At 60.4% G+C, this 19,474-nt stretch overlaps 1 protein-coding gene across 4 annotated transcripts; it reads right to left on the bottom strand.

Moving 5' to 3' along the window:
- Positions 1-354: 354 nt before the first annotated feature.
- Positions 355-18,014, bottom strand: RIMS3 (regulating synaptic membrane exocytosis 3). 4 transcript variants are annotated; one of them, XM_038160576.1, is made up of 7 exons: positions 17,357-18,014; positions 6,005-6,279; positions 4,092-4,233; positions 3,905-4,017; positions 2,660-2,761; positions 2,426-2,565; positions 355-1,726 (listed from the first exon to the last, which is right to left on the bottom strand). In XM_038160576.1, the coding sequence occupies exons 2-7, from the start codon at positions 6,228-6,230 to the stop codon at positions 1,514-1,516; spliced, it is 936 nt and encodes a 311-aa protein (XP_038016504.1). In that variant the 5' UTR covers positions 6,231-6,279; positions 17,357-18,014; the 3' UTR covers positions 355-1,513. The 4 variants fall into 4 exon arrangements, with proteins under 4 accessions (XP_038016504.1, XP_038016503.1, XP_038016500.1 ...); XM_038160575.1 differs by lacking the exon at positions 17,357-18,014 and adding an exon at positions 15,919-15,977; XM_038160572.1 differs by lacking the exon at positions 17,357-18,014 and adding an exon at positions 9,385-9,562.
- Between the last annotated feature and the right edge of the window lie 1,460 nt (positions 18,015-19,474).

Raw genomic sequence — 19,474 nt, forward strand, 5'->3', positions numbered from 1 at the left:
ATCCCAACTCCTGAGGAGGGAATCCCAGCCTCTAAGCACGGCATCCTACTCCAAGGAGGATATTCCAGACCCCAAGAAGGGTATCCCAGCCCCTGAGGAGGGAATCCCAACCTCCAGGAGAGCATTCCAGACCTTGAGGAGAGCATCCCGACCCCGAGCAGGGGTTTCCCAGACCCCAAGGAGGGACAGCCAGACCTCAAGGAGGACATCTGAGATCTGAGGAGAGTGTTCCAGACATTGAGGAGGACATCTCAGCTCCGAGGACATCCCAGCTCCGAGGAGAGCATTCCAGACCTCAGGGAGGACATCTCAGCTCCAAGGAGGACATCTCAACTCCAAGGAGGATATCTCAGCTCCAAGGAGGATATCTCAGCTCCAAGGAGAGCATTCCAGCTCCAAGGAGAGCATTCCAGACCTCAAGAAGGACATCTTAGCTCCAAGGAGAACATTCCAGACCTCAAGGAGGACATCCCAGCTCCAAGGAGAGCATTCCAGACCTCGAGGAGAACATCTCAGCTCCAAGGAGAGCATTCCGGACCTCGAGGAGAACATCTCAGCTCCAAGGAGAGCATTCCAGACCTCAAGAAGGACATCCCAGCTCCAAGGAGAGCATTCCAGACCTCAAGGAGAGCATCCCAGCCCTCCAGCTGGGAAGGAGGGGGCTGGGAGGCAGCTGATCCGCCAGGATCCCGGTGTTCCCGCTCCGTTGGGTCGCCTTCTCCCGCCTCCCACCAGGCATTCCCAGAGTTTGTCCTTTGGGTCTGGTTTTGGCCGGACGAGACACGAGGAGGAGCCCGGTGGACACCGAGGGGAGGCCGGCGCCCCTTTCCCTGTCCCCTCTTGCTTTGGCAATGGTCACAGGCTACATGCTCCCGGGAAAACCCAAAAAACCAAAAAAAAATTGGGGAAAAAAATATAAAAAAGGCAGGGAAATGGCCACCAAAAGTGCTGGGAAAGCGACCAAACGGGATGAGACTGGCAGATGTTCCCGGTCCATCCGGAGTTCTCTTGGATATTGCAGTGAGTGTGTTGTTAGCACGTGGCAAAGCTACATAAGAGAAGATGCTACATTCCTTGGAAAACAAAAATAGTGCTGAGTTGGATTTGTTCTGAGTTCGGTGGGGTTCTCCCCTCGGAAAGCCACCTTTTCCTGGGAGGCAGGGAAAGGGAGTGGCAGGAAAAAGGAACCTCGTCCTCAGCCAGACTGGGCTGCTCCCAGCAGGGTTGGGAGAGAGCTGGGAGCTTCCAGGACGAGGTCTGGGAACAGTCTGGGGTCGTTGGCAGTCGCAGCCCTCGGAGGGAATTTTCACCTCTCCTTCCCCCCTGCCTCACACCCGGTCCTCGCTCCCTCTCCCTTCCCAGGGAGGGCGTCCAGGGCAGATTTTTTTGTGGGGGAAGGAGATTGAAAATTAAAAAAAAAAAAGGAAGAAGAAAAAAAAAAAAAGGATATTTACAGCTCTCCACGACCAGTTCTGCAAGGTCTCCTTGGATGTCTCCTTCCCAATCCCAGCCTCTACGGGCAGGAGGGGCTGGTGGAGCTCTCCAGGGAGGACTGGGAGAGGCGGCGGGTCAGGGGTCCGATGCTGGAGTCGGCCAGGGAGGAGGTTGGGAAGAGTTTGTACCAGCCCGAGACGGCGCTGGAGAGATCCAGCTCCTCCAGGATGATCTGGGCCATCCCCATGAAGCACTTGTGGTCCATGCGCCCGTAATCGCCCCAGACGATCACCTGCGGGCAGGGAAGGGGTGATGGAGCTGGGGGTGCTGGGGAAATCGTGCCCAGGTGGAAAAACCCTGCTGTGGTCGGGCTTGGGAAGGTCTGAGGGTTGGCAGGAAGGGCTCTGGGGATCCCTGGCCTTGCTCCCCTCACCCTGTGAGGGTGGGGAGGTCCTGGCGCAGGGCATTCCAAAGAGGGCATCCTAACCCCAAGGAGAGCATCCCAACCCCAAGCAGGGCATTCCAGACCTCGAGGAGAACATCCCCAACTCAAGGAGACCATCCTAGCCCTGAGGGGAGCATCCCAAACTTGAGGAAACCATCCCAACCCCGAGGAGAGCATCCCAACCCCAAGCAGGGCATTCCAGACCTCCAGGAAAATGTCCCGGACCTCAAGGAGAGCATCCCAACCTCAAGGAGATCATTCCAGACCTCAAGGAGAACATCCCAACCCCAAGGAGAGCATCCCAACCCTAAGCAGGGCATCCCAGACCTTGAAGAGAACATCCCAGATCTTGAGGAGAGCATCCCAGCCCCAGGCAGGGCATTCCAGACCCCAAGGAGGGCACCCAGACCTCAAGGAGAACATCCCAGCTCCAAGGAGGGCATCTCAGCCCACAGAAGCTGTGGCTGCCCCACCCCTGGCAGTGCCCAAGGAAAGGCTGGATGGAGCTTGAAGCCACCTGGGATAGGGGAAGGTGTCCCTGCCCACCTGCAGGACTTTGCCCTGGGGACTCTCCTCGAAGAGCAGGGGCTGCTGGTACGAGGGGTCGCAGGTTTTCTTCACCACCTTGGTCTTCTTCTTGGCCAGGCAGACGCCGTTCTCCAGCAGGTAAACCTTCACATAGGTGGCTGCCGTGGGAAACAGGGACAAGCAGGGACATGGAGCGGGATCCTGGCACGATCCCAGCACGGCACCCGCCCCCTTTCCTCCACAGCCACCTACCAGGGATGCACTTGGAGCCCATCTTTGGGATGAGTCCCCTGGCCTGGATCACGTCCACCTCCAGCTGCCCGTTGCGGTCAGCCATGCCGACGTGGACATCGCCTGCGAGGGGGGGACACGCCTTCAGGGCCCTGCCTGATGGTCACCTGCCCCTGGGGACAGCCACAGCCCCGTGCCCTCATCACCAGCGGGAACTGGGCACCCCCATCCTCACACCCAGCGTCCCACTGGATGCCTGGTTTGGTGGGAACTGCGGGCTCAGTGGATGGGAAGGAGCTTGGAGAGATCTGGCTGGGAGACCCTCCTCCCCATCAGCTCCGTCCCTGTCCCTGGGGTTTTATCCCTCGTGATGGGAATAAGGCTGGGATTGACCCAGGCTGGGCCTTGGCTGGGTGATCCCCAGGAAAAGGAGAGGCTGGGACAGGAGGGATCAGGAGCCAGGAACTCTGAGGGGTCGAACCACACCTTCCCCTTTTCCTTTTCCCCTTTCCCTTTCCTTTCCCTTTCCTTTCCCCTTTCCCATTTTCCTTTTCCCCTTTTCCCCTTTTCCCCTTTTCCCTTTCCCCTTTCCCTTTCCTTTCCTTTCCTTTCCTTTCCTTTCCTTTCCTTTCCTTTCCTTTCCTTTCCTTTCCTTTCCTTTCCTTTCCTTTCCTTTCCTTTCCTTTCCTTTCCTTTCCTTTCCTTTCCTTTCCTTTCCTTTCCTTTCCTTTCCTTTCCTCTTTCCCCTTTCCCCTCTCCCCTTTCCTTTCCCCTTTTCCCTTTCGTTTTTCCTGAACTTCCCTCCTTCTGGGGTTTATTCAGGACCAGCTCCCAGTACCACAGGGACAGGGACAGGACAGGGGACACCGGGCAGCTCTTCCCATTCCCAGCATCTCCAGCCCGGCAGGATCAGGGGGCCACCTTGGGGTGTGTCCCCAGCTGGGGACACGCTGCTGCTGCCTGGGAATTCAGACTTAGGGCGCAACTTTTGATCCTCATTTGGGATTTCAAAGGGGAAAAGAGGGACAAAAGGTGAGGGTTCGGCTCCAAGATGCTCGAAACGGAAGCCCTGGGGAGAGGAAGCCTCGGGAAAAGGCAGAGCTGCTGCTTCTCAGGGATGCCCTGCCCTGAGCCCTGCTCCCCCGCATAGGGCAGAGCATTCCCAAACATCCCGCGATGTTCTGGGATGGAGCCCTGGGAAGAAACGCGGCCTCTCCCCACCCCGTTCCCTCCCTGCGGAGCTCCCTGGGCGCTGCCCCTGCTCACCCATCGGGGGGGTTGCCAGGGTCTGCCGCCCCACGAGCTGCCCCGGCCCCAGCCCGTCGAGGAAATCGCTGAACTGGCTCTCTGCTCCCAGCCGCGTGGTGGGGAAGATGAACCTGCAACGGATTTTCATGGAGCATCCCTCGGACACGGTCCCGGCGCCCTTCCCGATCCCTGCCCCGTTCCTTACGTGCCGTCGGAGCTGTTGCTGTTGGTGCTGCCGTCCGTGGACTCCCGGCTGCCCTGCCGGGTCACCCTGGTCCTCATCTCCACGGCGATGCCGGTCTCGGTGCTCCTGCGGATGGTGCTGCGCAGCTTCTTGGGGCCCCCCTCTGGAACCGGAGAGGGGATCAGCTCCAGCTCCTGCCCCCAGCCCTTCCCTGCCTTCCTGTTTGCCATCATTCCAGGCGGTTCTGCGCCGTTCCCTGGGTGAATTCCCACGGGATGCTGCACGGACACTCCCCGGTGCGGCAGGAGAGAGCCACGGGCTGGCTCCGTGTCCCCGTGTCCCCATTCCATCTGCCACAGCCTCGCTCTGTCCCGATGTCACCGTGGCTTTGCATGGCTGAGTGTCCCCTCTGCAGCCGAGACCTGCCCCTCTCACCCCACAGGAGCTGGCACCGTGCAGTGGCCTCCAAAGTCCCCACGCCACAGGGGACAGGAACCCACAGTGCCACAGCCCCAACGCTCCTGATGTCCCCTCCCTGTGCCCCTGTCCCCGCGCCAGAGGGGACAGGAACCCACAGTGCCACAGCCCCAACGCTCCTGGTGTCCCCTTTCTCCACCCTCCCTGTGCCCCTGTCCCCGTGCCAGAGGGGACAGCAACCTGCAGGTGTGGGCACAACCCCAACGCTGCCTGATGTCCCCTTGGCCTCCAAAATTGCCATGTCCCTGTCCCCATACCAGAAGGGACAACCCAAAATGCCACATTGTGGGGACAGCCCCAACACCACCTGATGTCCCCTTGGCCTCCAGAACCCCCCTGTGCCCCTGTCCCCATGCCAGAGGGGACAGCAATCCACGATATCAGAGCCTCCTGACGTCCCCTTTCTCCGTCCCCTTGTCCTCCAAAATCCCTGTCCCCATGCCAGAGGGGACAAGAACCCGCAGGTGTGGGCACAACCCCTTGGCCTCCAAAACCTCTCTGCCCCTGTCCCCATGCCAGAGGGGACAATCTGCAGTGCCACAGGTGTGGGCACAGCCCCAGCACCACCTGATGTCCCCTTTCCTCCACCCCCCTCCCCGCCACGTGTCCCCGGCGGTGGCAGATGGCAGCAGGAGGAGGAGGAGGGTGGCACGAGCGGCCACCCCTGGCACTGTCCCCAGGCCCTGCTGTGTGACCATGTGTGAGCGGTGGCATCGCCAGCTTTGTCCTGCTCCTTTGGGGCTGTCCCCACGCAAGGGTTTGCCCGGTCCTGGCAGCTCCCTGGAACAGCCTTAAAATTCAGGGAAATATTAACTGGGGAGTGATTGAAGCTGTTAGAATTATATCATGTATATCATTATTATTATTATATTATAATATTATAATATATGCCTTATATATTATATTATATGTATTTATATTATACATATAATATATAGTATATAATATACAACGTATAATATACATATATAATATAATATAATTATATATTATATATTATATATTATATTATATTATAGATATATATTATATAATATGCCTTATTATAATATAAACATTTAGGTGCCATTTTTGGGGTGCCATTTTTGGGTGTCGTTTTTTTGGATGTCATTTTTAGGTGCCATTTTTGGGTGTCCTTTTTTTGGGTGCCATTTTTGGGTGCCATTTTTGGTTGTCGTTTTTTTGGGTGTCATTTTTAGGCACCATTTTTCAGCTGCTATTTTTGGGTGTTGTTTTTTTGGATGTCCTTTTCAGGTGCCATTTTTGGGTGCCATTTTTTTGGGTGACATTTTCAGGTGTCATTTTTAGGCGCCATTTTTGGGGTGTCATTTTTGGGTATCACTCTCAGGCGCCATTTCTCAGGTGCCATTTTTTAGACGCCTCCACCACACGCGGGCAACCAAAGCACGACTGGTGGCCACCTCAAAGCCCAGGAGGGGATCAGGGCGGCCTCTCACCGGTCTGGTTGAGCTGCAGGGTGCTCTTGCTCCACTGGGACAGCCCCACGATCGCCACCATCTTGGCGCCCAGGCTGGAGCGTCGCTTCTTGCTGGCGGTGACGGTGACGGAGACGGAGTCGGCGCTGCCGCGCGCGCTCTTCTCCAGGCTGTACATCTCGCCGCTGATGCTGGAGCTGCGCACCACATTCCTGGCAGATGAGGAGCTGGCATCCCCGTTGAACATGGTCAGCGCGCCCGCCGGCACCGGCACCGGCTCTGCTGCCCGGGATCAGCTGCGGGGACAAGTTGGGGACAAGTTGGGGACGTTGAGGGGTTGTGGCAGAGGTTGTGGCACCGCTGGCGCGTCCCCGCGGGGATGGGTGGTGCCATCGAAGTGTTGGCAAATCCCGGAAATTCAGGTGGCACGACCCACTGAGGGCTGGAAATTAGGGAAAGGTTTTTCCCGCTGGGAACGCCCCAGGCTCCCTCAGGAGCATTCCCGAGGCTGCCAGAGCTCCAGGAGGGTTTGGACACCGCTGCCAGGGATGCACAGGGTGGGATTTTGGGGTGTCTGTGCAGGGCTAGGGGTTGGACTGGGTGATCCTGGTGAGTTCCTTTCATCTCAGTATATTCCAAGATTTTTCCCCACCGGTGGGAGCAGCAGGAAGGGGTCAGGACCCCTGGGGTGAACATCCAGCCCTGCAGGATCCGGCCTCTCCCAACATCCAGGAGACACCTGGATGGGCAGAAGGCTCTGAGTGCCACCAACCTGCCCGGCCAGGGATGAGGGGTCCCTTGGGTACAGCCCCATCCACCCCTGAGGACATCCAAAATCCCATCCAGCCACGTTTTCCCTGCACATCCCTTTCTCCAAAGCGTGTCCAGGTCAGCCTGCTGCAGACAATGGGCTGGGAATCCCTGGATGGCAGCACCAGGGGGGGATGCCAGAGCTCCCACACGGCCCTGCTGCCTTCCCTTGGCCATGAATATTTAAATTCCAGCGGGATGGAGCATCCATCTTCCAGGGAAAGGTGAATTATTAACTGCAGGCCAAGTGAAGCCACTTTGCGATAATGGATGGAGGCAGCGCCTGGAAAAATGTTTCCCTTTCAGGAGAGAGGGATGGGGAGTGGGGCAGGGTGGGAGCTCTGCTGCTCCACGGCTGGGATGAGACCTGATGGGAATCATGGATGAGACCTGGCAGGAGCCGTGGGATCAGCTCCAGAACCGCTGAACTCGTGCATTTATCAATTGCAGGGGTGACTGGGTGATTAGTCATTAATATCATTAATTAGTTCTCTCCTGGCTGGGGTTTTCCCTCCTGGCTGTGCCCAGGCATTGACCCACGGCCTTGCCCCCACTCCTGGTGCCCCAGGGGGGGCTCAGCACTGACCCCCAGCTCCAGAGGGATGGAGCCTTGGATAAAGCCATCGGTGTGGGATGGATCCCAGCTCCAGAGGGATGGAGCCATTGGCACCAGGTGCATTCCCAGCTCTGGATCTGCCCCATCACAGCCCCGTGCCAACGTCCAGCACCTCCTCGAGGAGGGGTCAGGGCTGATCTGCTGCCTTGGGGATCTTTGGGATGACACTTCCCAATGCCACCCGCCGCTCTCAGGCTCCAAACCTGCTGCAATCCCTGAGTTTTCCCTTAGGATGCCCCTGACACAGGGAATGGATCCCAAACACTTCCCGCTGCGCCCTGTGCCTCAGTTTCCCCACCAGCAACCCTGGCTTAGGCTGTGCCTGAACAAACACAAATCCCTCTGCACGAGGGCTCAGCCAGGCCCAGCCCAGGCCCCTCCACGCTCCAGGTGAGAAATCCCTGTGACAACGCACCCCCGTAGGGCCAGGAGAACACAAAGGGCTCCTGCTGCTGTTCCCCACTCGCCGCTCCAGCCGCCCGGAGAGCACCAGGCTCTGGTGGGAGCAAATTAGATCAGGAGAGCAGAGCGCTAATGGGATCATTTCCAATGCAACACACACAGGGATAATCCACTGCAAAGGAAGCCGAGCGGCTCCTCAGCCCGAAGGGAGGATTTGCTTTCCCCTGCCCGTGATTTTACCCCGTATCTCTCTGCACAATCTGTTTCTGCCCAGAGCGGGTGCTGGCTGGGGGGTTCAGGGGTGCCTGGTGCTGGGATGAGCTGGGCTGGAGACTGGGTTTGAGTGCTGGAGACTGTGGCTGCCACAGCTGAGCTGGCCTTGGCACGGCCACAGCATCCTTGGCACGGCCACAGCATCCTCAGTATCACCACAGCATCCTTGGCATGGCCACAGTGCCCTCAGCATGGCCACAGCATCCTCAGCATGGCCACAGCATCCTTGGCATGGCCACAGTGCCCTCGGCATGGCCACAGCATCCTCAGCATGGCCACAGCATCCTCAGCACCACCACAGTGCCCTCAGCATGGCCACAGCATCCTTGGCACAGCCACAGCATCCTTGGTGCCACCTCAGCATGGCCACGGCATCCTCAGCACCACCACAACATCTCTGGCATAGCCAAAGCACCCCTGATGCAACCACAGCATCCTTGGTACCACCACAGCACCCCTGATGCCACCACAGCATCCTTGGTACCACCACAGCACCCCTGATGCCACCGCAGCATCCTCAGCATGGCCACAGCATCGTTGGCATGGCCACAGCATCCTCAGCACCACCACAGCACCCTCAGCATGGTCACAGCACCCTTGATGCCTCGGCATCCTCGGCACAGCCACAGCATCCTTGGTACAAACACAGCATCCCTGGTGCCACCACAGCATCCTCAGCATGGCCACAGCATCTCTGGCATGGCCGTGGCATCCCTGATGTCTCCACGGCACCCTGATGCCACCACAGCACCCTCGATGCCACCACAGCCCCCCTGATGCCACCACAGCCCCCTCAGCCCGCTGCTGCCCCAACCCCGGCTCCCCCTTCCCGGCAGCGCGGGGGGAGCCGGGGAACCGCAGCAGCTTTCCCTTCCAACACCCATTTCCCCTTCCCCTCCGTGGCTTTATCCCCGGATCCCCAAGCGGGGATGCTCCGAGCAATCCACCGTGACGCCGCATCCCAGCCGTGCCACGGGAACGCGTTCCGAGCTCCCGGGGCAGCGCCGCAGCCCCCGCAGCGCTCACCGCCACCACGCTCCGTCCTTGCGGGAAACAACGACCACCGGCAGCGCCGGGAAGTTCCCCGGCGAGCCAGACCCGGAGCCCGAGGGGTGCACGGAGCCCGCGGACAGCGCCGGGAGCCGTGTCATGGCTGGAGCATCCCCGATGGATGAGCACAAGCGGCAGGAAAATCGGGATCCCTGTTGCGTGTGGATGGCGGGGGCCGAGCTCTGCCCCTCCCCGCTCGTGGCACCCCCAAAAAAATATTCAAAGAAAAAAGGAGATGGAGGCGTCTTACCGGCCCTGCGCCGGGGAGGAGGAGGAGGAGGAGGCTCGGCTCAGCTTCCCAGCCCCATCCCGGCCGGATCCGGAGGGTGCCAGGGCGGGTGAATCTTTCCAGGGTTCTGGAGAGCCGGGGCTGTGCTGGCGCTGCTTCAGCATCTCCCTCAGCATCTCCATGGTTACACGGCTGACCCAGTTCTCCTCCCAGCCCCGAGCAGGGCCACAGTGGTCCAGCGGGGTGGGATGTGCTGGGAGCATCCCCGGGCTGGCACCCAGGGAGCTGATGACCCCCCTGGATCCCTCCAGATGCCGTGGGGATGGCAGGGATGGGAAAAGCGGGGCTCTAGGCAGGACTGGGGGTCACAGGTGACCCCAGGAGGGGATGGAGCTCGGTGACCGGGCAGTGCCAGGGGGGCTGCAGGTGTGGGAAGGGACAACCCGGGGCTGGGAGGCAGTGCTGGCCCCAAATACGGCACAGAAACAGGAATGAGGGGCAAAATATTGGTAGGAAAAATGGGTGCCTTGGGAAAAGCTCTGGAGGAGGAGGGAGCAGCCCTGCAGGTGCCCCTACACAGGTGGGAGAGGAGGAGGAGGAGGAGGAAGGTGCTAAATGAGCACGGTGGGGGTGGCTGGGAATGCTGCCTTGCCAGGGAAGGAGGCAGAGGGATTTTGGGAGCTGTTTGCTCCCTCAAAACCATCAAGGGAAAAACGGGGCTGGAAACTCCCGGCAGTGGGGCAGGAGGTTCTTCCTGTCCCCTGCTGAGGCTGGGGCTGCCTCGAGCCTGGAGGGAGAGCACTGAAAACTGTGGATGTCTGGAGCAGGTAGGTCCTAAAATCAGCTTTTTTTGGGAATAAAAAGGTTGCCAGAGCTGCCCCTCTGAGGCCCTGCACACCAGGACAAGCTGCAGCATCCCAGCTCCCACACACCTGCTCCTCCAGGAACTGGGGAATAAGGCAAGGCTTATTTCCCCTAAAAGTATTTCATTCTAATTAATTGCTTCAGCTTTGATAGGCAGCTGCTTGTATAATTTTAATTGCCCAACAAGGGCTATAATTGGGTGCACGTGAGCTGGGAATTTGGGAGGAACTCCAGGTCCTGGAATTCAGCTTCTCCTGGCTCAGGCAGGTTAGCAAAGTTCTGTCCTGGCTGGGATTTGCTGCAGGTGCAGCGTTATTGCTGCTGCATCAGCTTAAAATTAAAGGATGGAGCCAAATGCGCTCCATTCCTTGGAAAAGTTGGGAAGTTTGGATGGGGCTGTGCTCAGGGATCCCACAGGAGCAGCCTCTGGAAAAGGCCTGGCTGCTGGATGAGCGAGGTTGAGCAAGGGAGGAGGAAGAGGAGGAAGGTCCTGGAGCAAATCCCACACGGTGGCTCTGCTCAGGATGGTTTTCCAAAGGGCAGGTGCTGGGATGGGAGCCTGGACTGGTTTTTCCTCAGGATGGGAAGCGCTGGTGGCCGTGGTGTGGGTGGAGAGCTCGGGGTGTGATGGCATGGCGGTGACACCGACCCGGGATGTCCCCAAGGGCTCAGCTCTTCCAGTGACCTGGCTATGGCTCTTGTGGGATGGCATTCCTCCAGCCTGGAAAGAGCTGGGGTTCCTTCAGGTGCTCTCCATGCCTCCATCTGCCCCTGCACGTGGGATCCAGGCTGGGAGCACCGGTGGGATCCAGGCTGGGAGCACCAGTGGGATCCAAACTGGGAGCACCAGTGGGATCCACAGCACCAGTAGGATCCATACTGGGAGCACCAGTGGAATCCATAGCACCAGTGGGACCCAGGCTGGGAGCACCAGTGGAATCCATAGCACCAGTAGGATCCAGGCTGGGAGCACCAGTGGGATCCAGGCTGGGAGCACCAGGCTGGGAGCACCAGTGGGATCCAAACTGGGAGCACCAGTGGAATCCATTGCACCAGTGGGACCCAGGCTGGGAGCACCAGTGGGATCCAAACTGGGAGCCACAGCCCAGCATGGGGTCTCCAGGCAGCAGCGACACAGGAGAAATGTCCCATGGGAATCTTCCTGAGTCCTGCTGTGTCCAAACACACCTTGCTCGTGGCAATTCCCTTTCCATGCCCAATCCCAAAGGATGTGTCCATCTCTGGATGCCACAGCTCCAGGAGGATCCAGTGGGATCCTCCATGGGGAACCAGCGTGACACAGAATCCTCCTGCAGCCACTTTGTGCCCATCTGCCACTGGGAAGGTGGGACAGGAGTGGAATTCCAGGCCATCCGTGCCCAAGCCCTTCCCGGAGGGGAAGGGGCTGCAGGACAGCAGAGGCTGCGCCCTGGCCACGCTGTCCCTGTCCCCCGTGTCCCTGCGTGACGTCTGCGCCCGGTTAAATCAGATCTGTGCTGAATCCCAGCGTTTCCTTGGCAACATCAAGGAATCCGAGGAGCAAAAGGCACCCGGCATGGCCAGGCTGGGGGACAGCCAGCGCCCGCTGAGCCCAAGTGGCCACCAGAGCCACGGGGACACTGCGGCAAGCACCGGGCATTCCCGATGGTCCCACTCATCCTGGGGATAATCCAGAACAGCCTGTGGATAATCTGCTCTGGTGGCACCTCGGTGCTGGTTGTGGCCACCTCGGGGACAGAGCAGGACCTCGCTGGGGACACGCAGGAGCTGCCACCGTGGGCAGTGGGACGCTGCAGCTGTGTGGCCCCAAAAACTGGGGCAGCTCCATGGGGATGCAAGAAACCTGGGATGGGCTTGGAATGGGATGACCCCACTCAGATCCCAACCCTCGTCCCGGTGGCACCGAGGGCTGGCAGGGCCGTGCCAGGGCTGGGGCTGGTCTCCCTGGCACAGAGGAACGTGGAGAGGAGCTTTTCCCGTTCCGGCTGCCGCTGCCTTTCCGGCTCCCAGCTCTGCAATGCAGCTCGCACGGCTCGGCTGCTGTGTGTGAATCCCATCAATATTTCATGGAGCTGCTTCCTCCAGGGGAAGGGCTGCTCTCAGCTCCGGCTTTCTGCTGCTCCTACCAGCAGGGAACATCTGATTTCCTTCCAGCAGCACCCAGCAGATCGCCCTGGTGCTCCCCATCCCACATTGGCAAATACCCCTTTGCCTTCCAGGAGCTCCGGAGCCTGAAATCCCTCAGGTTCCACCCTTGGCTGCTGGCACCTGCCCAGTGCTCCTGAGTTCTCCAGGGAAAAGCCACCAGCTCCAGGATGGGTCACTGAACCCAACCACGTCCCCAAATCTACATCCAGCAGAGGGATGTGCCAACAGCCTGGCTGGATCTGACATTCCCTGCCCAGCCACATCCATCCCGCGGATCCCAGCTGGCTCCCGAGCCCAGCAGGAGCCGGGGGTGAGCAGCTTTGTTTGCAGAAAAAGTTGCTTTTTTAACTGCTAAGGCTGCACAATTATTGCCGAGCTTCTTCGGGGATCAGCAGAAAACTTGGGAAGAGTTCTGGGAGCCGGAGCGATGCCAGGAGGGGGCAGAGCCTGCGGCAAACACCCCTCGCTGTGGCACAGGGAGCTGGGGTGGCTCTCCGGGGGTGGCAGCAGCCCCTGCATCCCTGGAGGAGGAACAGGATGGGATGAGGGACACGGGATGATCCCAGCAAGGTGCTGCTCCCCAGAGCCCTGGTGAGAAGAGGAGGCCAAAAGCTCTGGTGTTGCTTCACCACCCAACAACTAAAATCTGCACAATTCCCAATGTCCAGGGTGAAACTTCCATCTCCTGGAGTCTTTTTGTCCGTGGAAAGGATGAGGAGCCTGGGGAGGCTCCCAGCAGAGCATCCCAGGGTGAGGAAGGAGCTCCTGATCCTGGCAGGCAGCAAGAGGAGCGGGGCTGTCAATCCCTTCCCAATAATTCCTACCCGAGGCTCTCTCCCTGCTCGTGGAGATGTGGTGACAAAACATTTGAAGCGCCTTGACAGGGACGCCAAGAGCTGCTGTCACACAGCTCCAGTTTTAATCAGCAGGAAAATTAGGGATTTTCATCACCTTAAACTGCATTTTGTATCCGTGCGAGGCTTCCCAAAGGGCTGTGCTGCATTGGGAGCCCACGGAGAGCTGAGCTCCAGGGATGGCAGCAGCTCGGGGGGGATGGAAGGGAGGGATTGACCCTCGGATTTGGGGCCAAGCTGCCGCAATGTCACCCTCTGTCCCTGTCCCACAAAGGCTGGAATGGGGACAAAGCGAGAGGCTGGAGTGTGGGAGGTGGCAGGAGTTTGGCCTCACAAAGGGATGTCGGAGATGGAACAGAGGGAGAGAGGTGTGAGCACAGCGGGAGCGGCCCTGGGGAGGTGTCGGTGCAGAAACGGGCACACGGAGAACTGGGGCTGGAGAGGAGAGCTGAGGAGCAGCCAGGGGCTGAAACCAGGGATGGTTTGGGAATGGATGGGGGAGGAAACCGGGGATGGTTTGGGAGCAGCCAGGGGGTGAAACCGGGGATGGTTTGGGAGCAGCCAGGGGATGAAACCGGGGATGGTTTGGGAGCAGCCAGGGGGTGAAACCAGGGATGGTTTGGGAGCAGCCAGGGGATGAAACCGGGGATGGTTTGGGAGCAGCCAGGGGATGGACACAGGGATGGTTTGGGAGCAGCCAGGGGATGGACACAGGGATGGTTTGGGAGCAGCCAGGGGATGAAACCGGGGATGGTTTGGGAGCAGCCAGGGGGTGAACGCAGGGATGGTTTGGGAGCAGCCAGGGGGTGGACACAGGGATGGTTTGGGAGCAGCCAGGGGATGGACACAGGGATGGTTTGGGAACAGCCAGGGGATGAAACCGGGGATGGTTTGGGAGCAGCCAGGGGGTGAACACAGGGATGGTTTGGGAGCAGCCAGGGGGTGAACGCAGGGATGGTTTGGGAGCAGCCAGGGGATGGACACAGGGATGGTTTGGGAGCAGCCAGGGAATGAGAAGAGGGACAGTTTGGAAATGGCCAGGGAATGAAACCAGGGATGGTTTGGGAACGGGTGGGAGATGAAAACAGAGATGGTTTGGGAATGGTCAGGGTGATCAGGCAGGAATGGTTTGGGAATGGCTGGGGGATGAAAGCAGGGACAGTTCATGAGCAGCCAGGGGATGAAACCGGGGATGGTTTGGGAGAAATCAGGACATCAGGCAGGGATGGTCTGGGAGCAGCCAGGAGACCAGGCAGGGATGGTTTGGGAATGGCTGGGGGGATGCAGCCAGGGCAGGTTTGGGCAGGTGCTCCCTCATCCTGTGGTGGAAGAACAGCCCCAGGCTCCCGTGCCTGGCAGCAAAGCCCATCCCGTGCTCCTGGAGGATCCGCAGCCTCCCACCCCCAGCTCACAATGGAAACAAGCAGCGCAGCCCCGGGATGTTCCCTGGGCACCCAGAGATGGGGTTCAGCCTCGGGAGCCCCTTGCCTGTGGGTCCCAGACCCCTGAGGGTGGGCACTGCCCACCACAGAGCCCCTCAGACCCCCGGGAATGGGCACTGCCACCACAGAGCCCCTCAGACCCCCGGGAATGGGCACTGCCCACCACAGAGCCCCTCAGACCCCCGGGAATGGGCACTGCCCACCACAGAGCCCCTCAGACCCCCGGGAATGGGCACTGCCACCACAGAGCCCCTCACAGCCACCACCTCCCGTGAGGGCCTCCCTCAAAGCCAGCTCCCACGCAGTGGCCCTGGGGACCATTTTGGGGCACGGAGGGGACCCTGTGGCCAGCCAGGCCTGAGCCCGTTGGGGTGCCAGGGTGATGGCCACGCTGCCCTCGGGCTGTCCCCACTTGTCGTCCCCCCGGCTGCGGCACAGGGGAGCAGCACAGGAGCTCTGCCCATCCCAGGGCATGGCCTCACTCTTCCTCACCCCTTCCTGAACAATTTTCCCTCCGGAACCGACCCCAGCACCTGCCCCAAGCCCCACGGAGGGCGGAGGAGGCTCTGGATCGAGGAAGAGGCAAATCCACGCACAAACCCCAGGCTGGAGCCGCCGGGAAGCCCGGGACGAGCCGAGCCCGGTGCGATGTCCCGGGGCAGACCCTCGCCAGGACCCTCCCCGCTTCTCCCGGTCCCTATCCCGGTTTTCCCGGCGCTGGGACCGGCGGGCACGGGACGGGGTTGACGTCAACGGGCTCTCAGCGGGATGATGGATGGCACGGGAAGGCGCTCCCGGTGCCGAGCCGCCGGCCGGGAAGCGCTGCCCGCCCCGCACCGGGAGAGGCTCCGGGGAGCCGCCGGGAACGGGGGGAGCGCGGCCGCAGCTCCCCCGCTTTCGGCGCAGCGATGATTTTGGGGGTTCGCATCCCGGCTCAGAGCCTGGGCGATGATTTTGGGGTGTCGGGCGCGCCTCGCCGGCAGCCGCGGGGCACGGGGGGACCCCCGGCGTTGTCCCCACGGCGGTCGAGACCCCTCGTCTCCCTCCATCCCTCCTCCCGGAGCTCCCGGAGCGCGCATCCCGCTGCTCCCCGGTAGCGCAGCCGCGCCGGGCATCCCCAAATCCACCTTCCCCGCTCCCCCGCCGCCGGCCGGGGATGCTCCGGGGCAGGTGCGGGCCCGGTGGCCGCGGGGCCAGCCAGGGGTTGTCGCCGCCGTCCCGGAGCGCCGCACCCCGCGGGCACTCACCGCTGCCGCCGCCGCCGCCGCCCGTGCCCGCTCCTCCCCCGGCCCCGGCGGGCTGCTGGGAGCGGCGGGCGGGGGAGCCCCGGGCCCGGCCCCGACGGTCCGGGCGGAGCGGAGAGGCACCGGCACCTCCCGGGGGACCGGCCCGGGAGCTGAGCGAGGGGAGGGGGCGGCCGGACCCCAAAGGGCAGCGGCGGGACCGTGCAGCCGTCAGGTGGAGCCTAAGGGATGATGGAAGGAGCGGGCGGTCCCCAGGAGCCTCCAGTTGGACCCTGCAGCCTTCGAGTAGATCCTGCAGGCAGCAGCTGGACCCTAAAAACCTCCAGCTGGACCCTACAGCCTTCAGCCGGGGTCTGGACCCGTTAATCAGAGCTTGGGAGCCACCAGATGGATCCTAAACCCAACAACTGAACTCCAAGAGGCACCAGCTGGACCCAACACCCAGCAGTTGAACCCCGAGAGGCACCACATGGAGCCTGCACCCAGCAACTGAACCCCAAGAGGCACCAGCTGGACCCTAAACCCAGCAACTGAACCCCAAGAGCCACCAAAGGGATCCTACACCCAGCAACTGAACCCCATGAGGTACCAGCTGGACCCTAAACCCAGCAATTGAACCCCAAGAGCCACCAAATGGATCCTACACCCAGCAATTCAACCCCAAGAGGCACCAGCTGGACCCTAAACCCAGCAATTGAACCCCAAGAGCCACCAAATGGATCCTACACCCAGCAATTGAACCCCAAGAGGTACCAGATGGAGCCTGCACCCTTCAGTCAGACCCTACAGCCATCAATTGAACCCCAAGAGCCTCCAGCTGCCCCCCGTACCCATCAATGGGACCCTACACCCATTAACCAAACCCCGAGAGCCTCCAGTTGGACCCTACACCCACCAGCTGGACCCCAAAAGCCTCAGGTTGAACCCTACCCCCATCAACTGGACTTTGCACCCATTAATCGGACCCCAAGAGCCCCCAGCCAGACCCTACAGCCATCAACGGGACCCCGAGAGCCTCCAGTTGGACCCTACATCCAACAACTGGACCCTACACCCATCAAACAAACCCCAAAGCCCCCAGCCAGACCCCCCAGCTGGAACTCAAAACCCTCCAGCTGGACCCTCCAGCCACCAGCTGGACTCTGGAGCTGCCACCCGCCCCTTCTGTCCCAGCTGGACCCCAAGAGCAGCTGCCAACCCCTCTGCTGTGCCCTGGACCCCAAGAGTCCCCAGCCAGACCCCCGGGACCTCGGGGCTGAGCCGGAGCGCCGCGGCCGATCCCGCTGAGCTCCAACCTCCAGCTCCATCCCTCTGGAGCAGCCATGGGGACACCGTGGGGACACCATGGGGACACCGTGGGGACACTGGGGTGCCCTGGATCCCGGCGAGGGAGGAGGTTTGGGCGCGGAGGTGCCAATTCCAGTGCTGCCCTTGGACTCACCTTGGCTGCCGGGATCCAAGCACCGATTTCCCTCCAGGCAGCGTCTCCCTGCTCCCGGTGAATTCCTCCGGGGTGAATTCCTCCCTCCCGGCGCTCTCCCTGCGTTGCCTCTGCCGGCTGACATGGAGCCACGTGCCAGGAGCAAAGCCTCCTTCACCGCCTTTAACTCTGTCCCTCCCTAAAATCCCGCAATTCCCAGCTCCCCATCCCATGGGCAGCACCTCGGGCTGCCATCCCAAATCTCGGGATTAGGGCCTGGGGAGAGATTTGGGATCGGGGTGGCTCAGTGAGTGCAAGCATCCATCGGTGCAGGGAGGATGTGGGATAATTCCCTCCCGTGGCAGCTGCTGGAGGGAAAAACTGGGATGCAGCAGGTCCCGGCAGGAAAGCTGGTTCAGGAACAGGAATAGCTGAAAGAACTAAATATGGAAACTTGGATAAACCAGCGCTGAAGGAGGGAGATGGTTTCCTAACGGGATTCAAAGCATATAAACAAACTCAGGGAGGAGGGAGGTTGTCCAGAGGGGCCTTGGTGAGGAAGAGTTTGGAAAACCGGCTGGAATTCTCCCAGCAGGGAAGGCTATTCCATGAAATTTCCAGCTCTGTGGAGGAAGTGCCACTCCTGGGAGCACATTGTCGGGGGGGAAGAGATAACAACAACAACGTCCCTAAAAGATTCTCTGTGGGATTTTTTCTCCCAGCTGCTTTTTGATGATAGGAAGTTTCGCAGCAATGGAGTTCTCAGTTCCGTTGGAAGTTTTTTTTGCTTCCTTTGGTTTTTTTGGGATCACCAACCTCACACCGGGAAGGCTTTGGTGCTGCAGATTCCAGGCACCAATTTCCTGGGAATTGCTTCCCTGGGTGGACAAACCCCAAAGCTCAGCCTTGTCCCGAGATCCCATCAGAGCTCTCCCATCTCCGATGTCTCTTAATTCCTTAAGGAGCTCGGCTTTGCCGGCTCCTCGGCACCTTCTGCTTTCCCTTTTGGGTTTGTGCCGGCACCACGGGGCGGCTTAACGCGATTATCCCGCTCAAACTGCCCTAAGAGGATTGCCAGGCTCGGCTCAGGGTGGGGCCGGGGATGATCCTGCTGGATGTGGGGGAGCCTCTGAGGGTGACCCCGGGATCTGCAGCCCCCGTGGGTGCCCCGAGCTGCCATTCCTCGGGATAGGGTGGAAAACGCCCATGGATGGATCCTGGAGAGAGGGGGAGGGAATGGGGATGGAGACACAGGGAAAGGGAGGGGATGTTGGGGCTCTGGGGCTGCTCTGGGAGTCCTGGGGCTTCCCAGGAGATTTTGGGACTTCTCAGGGAGGTCCTGAAGCTTTCCAGAGGACTGAGGCTTCCCAGGAGGGTCCTGGAGCTGCTCTGGAGCATTCTGGAACTTGCCAGGAATGTCCTGAAGCTGCCCAGGAAGGTGCTGGGGCTTCCCAGGAGGGTCCTGGAGCTGCTCTGGGGCATCCCGGAGCTTTCCAGGGATGTGGTGGGGCTGCCCAGGAGGATCCTGGAGTTTTCCAGAGGACTGAGACTTCCCAAAAGGATCCTGGAGCTGTCCTGGGGCATCCTGGGGCTGTCCAGCGAATTCTGGGGCTGCCCAGAAGGGTCCTGGAGCTGCTCTGGAGAGTCTTGGAGCTGTCCTGGGGCATCCTGGGGCTTCCCAGGAGGCTGCTGAGGATTCCCAAGAGTGTCCTGGAGCTTTCCAAAAGACTGACCCTTCCCAGAAGGGTCCTGGAGCTGTTCTGAGGCATCCTGGGTGTCCTCAAGAGATCCTGGGACTTTCCAGGATGTTCCTGGAGTTCTCCAGAGGACTGAGGCTTCCCAGAAGGATCCTGGGGCTGTCCTGGAGGCTCTGAGGCTGCTCTGGAGGTCCCGCAGCTGCATTCAGGGAAGGAGAAGCTGCACCTGGAGAAGGGTTATGGAAAGGGGCAGGATTGGGAACCCCAGTGGGGAATAACCCTGCCCTGGGGTGGTCCCAGTCCCTGCCCTGGCCCCTCTGGAAGTGCCCAGTGGGATGAGCTGCTGGAGCTGGGTCAGCTCCTTCCCTGCTCCCTGCTGGAGGCCGTGTCCCACTTCTGGCAGGAGCAGGAGCCGTGTGGAGCCGCTGGGAAATCTCCTGGC

This window comes from Motacilla alba, chromosome 23 (genome assembly GCF_015832195.1).
Source record: "Motacilla alba alba isolate MOTALB_02 chromosome 23, Motacilla_alba_V1.0_pri, whole genome shotgun sequence".
Classification (NCBI taxonomy): Eukaryota; Metazoa; Chordata; class Aves; order Passeriformes; family Motacillidae; genus Motacilla; species Motacilla alba.

Bases quoted from the DNA above. Each gene is read 5' to 3' on its own strand.
- RIMS3 (XM_038160576.1), bottom strand. From the start codon at position 6,230: ATGTTCAACGGGGATGCCAGCTCCTCATCTGCCAGGAATGTGGTGCGC. The intron at 4,018-4,091 runs GTAAGGAACGGG...AATCCGTTGCAG, and splicing joins AGCAACAGCTCCGACGGCAC to GTTCATCTTCCCCACCACGC. The intron at 2,762-3,904 runs GTGAGCAGGGGC...CCCCCCTCGCAG, and splicing joins CCTGGCAACCCCCCCGATGG to GCGATGTCCACGTCGGCATG.